The 8939-nt window shown below is 49.5% G+C and overlaps 1 protein-coding gene across 1 annotated transcript in view; it reads left to right on the top strand.

The window, feature by feature from the left end:
• Positions 1 to 8939, top strand: part of csmd2 (CUB and Sushi multiple domains 2) — a 384085-nt gene that overhangs the window by 124814 nt on the left and 250332 nt on the right. The window contains exon 21 of the mRNA XM_036971824.1: positions 5238 to 5432. Within this exon, the coding sequence (XP_036827719.1) occupies positions 5238 to 5432 (195 nt within the window). The remainder of the gene's footprint in view (positions 1 to 5237; positions 5433 to 8939) is intronic.

Raw genomic sequence — 8939 nt, 5'->3', positions numbered from 1 at the left:
ATAGGAGAGGAGAGGAAACTAGAGGAGAGGAGATGATAGGAGAGGAGGGGATAGGAGAGGATATTAAAGGAGAGGAGATGATAGGAGAGGAGGGGATAGGAGAGGAAACTAGAGGAGAGGAGATGATAGGAGAGGAGAGGATATGAGAGGAAATTAGAGGAGAGGAGATGATAGGAGAGGAAAGGAAACTAGAGGAGAGGAGATGATAGAAGAGGAGGGGATAGGAGAGGACACTAAAGGAGAGGAGATGATAGGAGAGGATGGGATAGGAGAGGAAACTAGAGGAGAGAAGATGATAGGAGAGGAAGGGATAGGAGAGGAAAATAGAGGAGAGGAGATGATAGGAGAGGAGATGATAGGAGAGGATGGGATAGGAGAGGCAACTAGAGGAGAGGAGAGGATACTAGAGGAGAGGAGATGATAGGAGAGGATGGGATAGGAGAGGGAACTAGAGGAGAGGAGATGATAGGAGAGGAAGGGATAGGAGAGGAAAATAGAGGAGAGGAGATGATAGAAGAATGAGATGATAGGAGAGGATGGGATAGGAGAGGCAACTAGAGGAGAGGAGAGGAGAGGAAACTAGAGGAGAGGAGATGATAGGAGAGGATGGGATAGGAGAATAAACTAGAGGGGAGGAGATGATAGGAGAGGATGGGATAGGAGAGGAAACTAGAGGAGATGATAGGATAGGAGTGGATAGGAGAGGATATGAGAGCATGGGATATGAGAGGAAACTAGAGGAGAGGAGATGATAGGAGAGGAGGGGATAGGAGAGGAAACTAGAGGAGAGGATGGGATAGGAGAGGAAACTAGAGGATAGTAGATGATAGGAGAGGAAACTAGAGGAGAGGAGATGGTAGGAGAGGATGTGATAGGAGAGGAAACTAGAGGAGAGGAGATGATAGGAGAGCAGGGGATAGGAGAGGAAACTAGAGGAGAGGAGATGATAGGAGAGGATGGGATAGGAGAGGAAACTAGAGGAGAGGAGATGATAGGAGAGGATGGGATAGGAGAAGAAACTAAAGGAGAGGAGATGATAGGAGAGGATGGGATAGGAGAGGAAACTAGAGGAGAGGAGATGATAGGAGAGGATGGGATAGGAGAGGAAACTAGAGGAGAGGAGATGATAGGAGAGCAGGGGATAGGAGAGGAAACTAGAGGAGAGGAGATGATAGCATAGGTGAGGATATGAGAGGAAACTAGAGGAGAGGAGGGGATAGGAGAGGAAACTAGAGGAGAGGAGAGGATGGGATTGGAGAGCATATGACATGTTGCTAACGGGACATCTGGTTTCTGTTGGTGATGTTATTCTGACCTGTTGGCAGTTCACAACAGTAACTAGACGGCCCATTAGCAACAGGTCTCAACCACATTACCAACAGTAACTAGACGGCCCATTAGCAACAGGTCTCAACCACATTACCAACAGTAACTAGACGGCCCGGTAGCAACAGGTCTCAACAACATTACCAACAGTAACCAGATGGCCCGTTAGCAACAGGTCTCAACAACATTACCAACAGTAACTAGACTGCCCGTTAGCAACAGGTCTCAACCACATTACCAACAGTAACTAGACGGCCCGGTAGCAACAGGTCTCAAAAACATTACCAACAGTAACCAGATGGCCCGTTAGCAACAGGTCTCAACCACATTACCAACAGTAACTAGACGGCCCGGTAGCAACAGGTCTCAAAAACATTACCAACAGTAACCAGATGGCCCGTTAGCAACAGGTCTCAACAACTTAGTCTTTGAACTGACCTTACTTGCGTTTACTGTTAAAGAGTGCAGGTTCAAATCTGACCGGTCATTCTGTGGTCATTATTTGTAGAAATTGAACATGGCATTTTACTTGTGCTTTCTCAAGGTGAGGCCGTTAGATCTATATTCAACTAGGACATTAATCTCATGTTTATTTAAGTCTGATGTTTGACGTTGAAGATTAATGGAGCGGCTTGTTCCTCTGGTATATTCATAATCTATGCTTTTAGATCTGTGGTCCAGGGCTATCTATCTCTATATATATATATATATATATATATATATATATGTATACACATACACACACACACACACACACACCTCACTCACTCACTCACTCGGTTCTGGTTCAGGGCTGAGACAGTTGTGAATAGTCAGCAGAGCTTTGGACAGAGCGATGTCACTCTCAATAAGGTCCTTGCCCTGACTGTCTGTCTGTCTGTCTGTCTATTTGTCTTACTCCTTACCTTTACCAGTTAGAGATGGGAGGGGAGGTAGGGGGAGAGAGGGAGGGAGAGGTGAAGATGAGAGGGGAGAGAGGGGGGAGAGATGGAGAGGGGAGTTAGGGGGAGAGATGGAGAGGGGAGTTAGTGGGAGAGATGCACAGAGAGGTGGAGATGGTAAGGAGGGAGAGGGGGAGATTATAGAGGAAGAGGTGGAGATGATAAGGTGAGAGAGGGAGGTAGAGGTGGAGATGGTAGGGGAGAGAGGGAGGGAAGATGGAGATAATAGAGGGAGAGAGGGAAGGAGAGGTGGAGATGCTAAGGTGAGAGAGAGAGGGAGAGGTGGAGATGGTAAGGAGGGAGAGATGTAGATTATAGAGGAAGAGGGGGAGGGAGAGGTGGAGATGGTAGGGGGAGAGAGGGAAGGAGAGGTGGCGATGGTAGGGGGAGAGAGGGAAGGAGAGGTGGAGATGGTAGGGGGAGAGAGGGAAGGAGAAGTGGCGATGGTAAGGGGAGAGAGGGAAGGAGAGGTGGAGATGGTAGGGGGAGAGAGGGAAGGAGAGGTGGAGATGGTAGGGGGAGAGAGGGAAGGAGAGGTGGCGATGGTAGGGGGAGAGAGGGAAGGAGAGGTGGCGATGGTAGGGGGAGAGAGGGAGAGGTGGAGATGGTAAGGTGAGAGAGGGAAGGAGAGGTGGAGATGGTAGGGGGAGAGAGGGAAGGAGAGGTGGAGATGGTAGGGGGAGAGAGGGAGGGAGAGGTGGAGATGGTAGGGGGAGAGAGGGAAGGAGAGGTGGAGATGGTAGGGGGAGAGAGGGAAGGAGAGGTGGAGATGGTAGGGGGAGAGAGGGAAGGAGAGGTGGAGATGGTAGGGGGAGAGAGGGAAGGAGAGGTGGAGATGGTAGGGGGAGAGAGGGAAGGAGAGGTGGAGATGGTAGGGGGAGAGAGGGAAGGAGAGGTGGAGATGGTAGGGGGAGAGAGGGAAGGAGAGGTGGAGATGGTAGGGGGAGAGAGGGAAGGAGAGGTGGAGATGGTAGGGGGAGAGAGGGAAGCAGAGGTGGCGATGATAGGTGGAGAGAGGGAAGGAGAGGTGGCGATGGTAGGTGGAGAGAGGGAAGGAGAGGTGGCGATGGTAGGGGGAGAGAGGGAAGGAGAGGTGGAGATGGTAGGGGGAGAGAGGGAAGGAGAGGTGGCGATGGTAGGGGGAGAGAGGGAGGGAAGGTGGAGATGGTTAGGTGAGAGAGGGAGGGAAGGTGGATATGGTAGGGGGTGAGAGGGAAGGAGAGGTGGCGATGGTAGGGGGAGAGAGGGAGGGAAGGTGGAGATGGTAGGGGGAGAGAGGGAGGGAGAGGTGGAGATGGTAGGGGGAGAGAGGGAAGGAGAGTTGGCGATGGTAGGGGGAGAGAGGGAGGGATGGGGGGAGATTATAGAGGAAGAGAGGGAGGGAAGGTGGAGATGGTAAGGTGAGAGAGAGGGAGATTATAGAGGAAGAGAGGGAGGGAGAGGTGGAGATGAGAGGGGAGAAAGGAGGGAGATGGTAAGGTGAGAGAGGGAGGGGGAGGGGGAGATGGTATAGGGAGGGAGAGGGGGAGGGAAGGTGGAGATGGTAGGGGGAGAGAGGGAGGGAGAGGTGGCGATGGTAGGGGAGAGAGGGAGGGAGAGGTGGCGATGGTAGGGGAGAGAGGAGGGAGATGGTAAGGTGAGAGAGAGAGGGAGAGGTGGAGATGGTAGGGGGATAGAGGGAGGGAAGGTGGAGATGGTAGGGGGAGAGAGGAGGGAGATGGTAAGGTGAGAGAGGGAGGGAGAGGTGGAGATGGTAGGGGGATAGAGGGAGGGAGAGGTGGAGATGAGAGGGGAGAGAGGAGGGAGAGGGGGAGATGGTAGGGGGAGAGAGGGAGGGAGAGGTGGCGATGGTAAGGTGAGAGAGGGAGGGAGAGGAAAAGATGGTATGGGTAGAGAGGGAGGGGATTGGAGGGATTCAGTTTTTTTGCCCCCCTTGTCCTACCTCTTTCAGGCAAAGATGAGAGGGTACTGGCATGTGAGAGAGAGAGAGATTTGTTGGCTAGTTGATACTTAACTCTACATATTTCCTGTCTGGTTTGTTGGCTAGTTGATATTTAACCCTACGTATTTCCTGTCTGATTTGTTGGCTAGTTGATATTTAACCCTACATATTTCCTGTCTGGTTTGTTGGCTAGTTGATATTTAACTCTACATAATGTATTTCCTGTCTGATTTGTTGCCTAGTTGATATTTAACTCTACATATTGTATTTCCTGTCTGATTTGTTGGCTAGATGATATTTAACTCTACATATTGTATTTCCTGTCTGATTTGTTGGCTAGTTGATATTTAACTCTACATATTGTATTTCCTGTCTGATTTGTTGCCTAGTTGATATTTAACTCTACATATTGTATTTCCTGTCTGATTTGTTGGCTAGTTGATATTTAACTCTACATATTGTATTTCCTGTCTGATTTGTTGCCTAGTTGATATTTAACTCTACATATTGTATTTCCTGTCTGATTTGTTGGCTAGTTGATATTTAACTCTACATATTGTATTTCCTGTCTGATTTGTTGGCTAGTTGATATTTAACTCTATATATTGTATTTCCTGTCTGATTTGTTGGCTAGATGATATTTAACTCTACATATTGTATTTCCTGTCTGATTTGTTGGCTAGTTGATATTTAACTCTATATTGTATTTCCTGTCTGATTTTTTGGCTAGTTGCTTGTGTGATTCTGTCTTTTGTACTTGTCTTTTCTGTTATTTTCTTAGTATTTTGGGAGGGGTTCAGCCTGATTCAGAAGTTTGACTAAAGTAACCCTGTCTTTCTCAGTCCACAGAGGGTCCTACTTTGAGCTGGTGTTTCTTGTCTTAATCGGTCCAGCTTGACTAACTAACTCTCCCACTCTTTCTCTCAATGCAGATATCCCTTGAAATCTAATTGTATATGCTTACCTAGTCTTATTAACAAATACTCTCTCTCTCTCTCTCTCTCTCTCTCTCTCTCTCTCTCTCTCAGAGAACCCTAGAGAGTCATGCTTTGATCCTGGGGTGGTGAGGAACGGTACCAGGATTGGAGCTGACCTTAAGCTGGGCTCAACCACCACCTACTACTGTGATAGTGGATATACTCTGGAAGGAGAACCCACTCTGACCTGCGTCATGGGGTCAGACAGCAAGCCCTCCTGGAACAAACAAAAACCAATCTGCATAGGTAACGTACCGAGTAGATGAATACAAAACAAAATAGAGAAATCAATGAATAGGCCTAACTGAGTTAGAAAACATTGTCAAGGTAACATTCAAACATCCTTTTGTAAACAATTGTTTTTAATGAGTCACTTTATAAGTAAAAAATATTTTAAAAATTGATAATAACGAGCCCCCCCCCGACGAGCCCCCCCCCAAGCCAGTACAGCCCCGTCGAGCCACTACAGCCCAGTCGAGCCCCTCCAAGCCACTACAGCCCCGTCGAGCCACTACAGCCCCGTCGAGCCCCTCCAAGCCACTACAGCCCTTTCGAGTCCCCCCAAGACACTACAGCCCAGTCGAGCCCCCCCCCAAGCCACTATAGCCCCGTTGAGCCCCTCCAAGCCACTACAGCCCCGTCGAGCCCACCCCAAGCCACTACAGCCCCGTCGAGCCCCTCCAAGCCACTACAGCGCCGTCGAGCCCCCCCCAAGCCACTACAGCCCCGTCGAGCCCCCCCCAAGCCACTACAGCCCAGTCGAGCCCCTCCAAGCCACTACAGCCCCGTCGAGCCCCCCCACCCCAAGCCACTACAGCCCTGTTGAGCCCCTCCAAGCCACTACAGCCCCGTCGAGCCACTACAGCCCCGTCGAGCCCCTCCAAGCCACTACAGCCCCGTCGAGCCCATCCCAAGCCACTACAGCCCCGTCGAGCCCACCCCAAGCCACTACAGCCCCGTCGAGCCCACCCCAAGCCACTACAGCCCCGTCGAGCCCCTCCAAGCCACTACAGCCCGGTCGAGCCCCTCCAAGCCACTACAGCCCCGTCGAGCCCACCCCAAGCCACTACAGCCCCGTCGAGCCCCTCCAAGCCACTACAGCCCCGTCGAGCCCCTCCAAGCCACTACAGGTGCAGGGTTGATTAATCGGTTGGTAGCTGGCTAGTGACAGTGACTGGCCAGTTAGTGATGGCTATTTAACAGTCTGATGGCCTTGAGATAGAAGCTGTTTTCCCAGAATCTCGGTCCCAGCTTTGATGGACATGTACTGACCTTGTGGATGATAACGAGGTGAGCAGGCCGTGGCTTGGGTGATTGATGTCCTTGATGATCTTTTTGACCTTCTTGTGACATCGGGTGCTGTAGGTGCTCCTCTCTGCTGTCTCATGAAGTCCACCATCAGCTCCTTTTGTCTTGTTGACGTTGAGAGAGAAGTTAGGTTATTTTCCTGGCTGCACTCCTCCAGGACCCTCACCCTCCTCCCAGTAGGCCGTCTCGTCATCAGTGGTGGAAAAAGTACTCAAATCAAATTGTATTAATCACCTTACAGTGAAATGCTGACTTACGAGCCCCTGACCAACAGTGCAGTTTAAAAAAATACAGATAAGAATAAGAAATAAAAGTAACAACGAAACAAATTAAAGAGCAGCAGTAAACCAAAATAGTGAGACTATATACAGGGTGTTACGGTACAGAGTCAATATGGAGGCTATATACAGGGTATTACGGTACAGAGTCAATATGGAGGCTATATACAGAGTATTACGGTACAGAGTCAATGTGGAGGCTATATACAGGGTATTACGGTACAGAGTCAATGTGGAGGATATATACAGGGGGTACCGGTACAGAGTCAATGTGGAGGCTATATACAGGGGGTACCGGTACAGAGTCAATGTGGAGGCTATATACAGGGGGTACCGGTACAGAGTCAATGTGGAGGCTATATACAGGGGGTACCGGTACAGAGTCAATGTGGAGACTATATACAGGGGGTACTGGTACAGAGTCAATGTGGAGGCTAGATACAGGGTGTACTGGTACAGAGTCAATGTGGAGGCTATATACAGGGGGTACCAGTACAGAGTCAATGTGGAGACTATATACAGGAGGGGCACCGGTACAGAGTCAATGTGGAGGCTATAGACAGGGTGTACCGGTACAGATTCAATGTGGAGGCTATATACAGGGGGGTACCGGAACAGAGTCAATGTGGAGGCTATATACAGGGGAGTACCGGAACAGAGTCAATGTGGAGGCTATATACAGGGGGGTAGAGGTACAGGGTCACCGTTTAGTTGAGGTAATATGTACATGCAGTTAGAGTTATTAAAGTGACTATGCATAGATGATAACAACAGAGAGTAGTAGTGGTTTAAAAGGGGGGCAATGCCAATAGTCTGTTTAGCCATTTGATTAGCTGTTCAGGAGTCCTTTGGATTGGGGGTAGGAGCTTTTTAGAAGCCTCTTGGACCTAGACATGGCGCTCCAGTACCGCTTGTCATGCGGAAGCATGCGGAAGCAAAGAGAACAGTCTATGACTAGGGTGGCTGGAGTCTTTGACAATTTTTTTAGGCTTCCTTTAACACTGGTAAAGAGGTCCTGGATGGCAGGAAGCTTGGCCCCAGTGATGTACTGGGCCTTTCGCACTACCGTCTGTAAGTGCCTTGTGGTTGGAGGCCGAGCAGCTGCCATACTTGGCAGTGATGCAACCAGATGCAACCATGCTCTCGATGGCGCAGCTGTAGAACCTTTTGAGGACTCATGCCAAATCTTTTCAGTCTCCTGAGGGGGAAAAGGTGTTGTCGTGCCCTCTTCACGACTGTCTTGGTGTGCTTGGACCATGTTAGTTTGTTGGTGATGTGGACACCAAGGAACTTGAAGCTCTTAACCTGCACCACTGCAGCCCTGTCGATGAGAATGGGGGCGTGCTCTGTTCTCTTTTTCCTGTAGTCCAAAATCATCTCCTTTGTCTTGATCACGTTGAGGGAGAGGTTGTTGTCCTGGCACCACACGGACAGGTCTCTGACCTCTCCCCTATAGGCTGTCACGTCGTTGTAGGTGGTTAGGGTTGCGCACTCCTGTTGTGTCATCGGCAACCTTATTAATGGTGTTGGAGTTGTGCCTGACCGTGCAGTCATGAGTGAACAGGGAGTTCAGTAGGGGACTGAGTACGCACCCCTGTGGGGCCCCGTTGTTGAGGATCAGCGTGTGGATGTGTCGTTACCCTTACCACCTGGGGCGGCCCATCATTATTATTGATGAGCTTTGAGGGCACTATGGTGTTGAACGCTGAGCTGTAGTCAATGAATAGCATTCTCACATAGGTGTTCCTTTTGTCCAGGTGGGAAACTGCAATGTGGAGTGCAATAGAGATTGTATCATCTGTGGATCTGTTGGGGCGGTATGTAAATTGGAGTGGGTCTAGGGTTTCTGGGATGATGATGTTGATGTGAGCCTTGACTAGCCTATGAAAGCACTTCATGGCTACAGACGTGAGTGCTACGGGTCAGTAATCATTTAGGCAGGTTACCTTAGTGTTCTTGGGCACAGGCATTATGGTGGTCTGCTTAAACCTGTTAAGGATATGGCAGACATACCTTTGGAGAGATTGGGTACCCCTAGTAAACTGGAAAAAAAATCTGTCAAAAATTGCTAATATATGCAAATAAAAATTATTATTGGATAGAAAACACTCTAAAGATTCTAAAACCGTTGGAATTATGTCTGTAAGTATAGCAGAACTCACAGGGC

The sequence above is a fragment of the Oncorhynchus mykiss genome, chromosome 32 (genome assembly GCF_013265735.2).
Source record: "Oncorhynchus mykiss isolate Arlee chromosome 32, USDA_OmykA_1.1, whole genome shotgun sequence".
NCBI classification, from domain to species: domain Eukaryota; kingdom Metazoa; phylum Chordata; class Actinopteri; order Salmoniformes; family Salmonidae; genus Oncorhynchus; species Oncorhynchus mykiss.
This window is presented reverse-complemented; position numbering and strand designations above follow the sequence as displayed.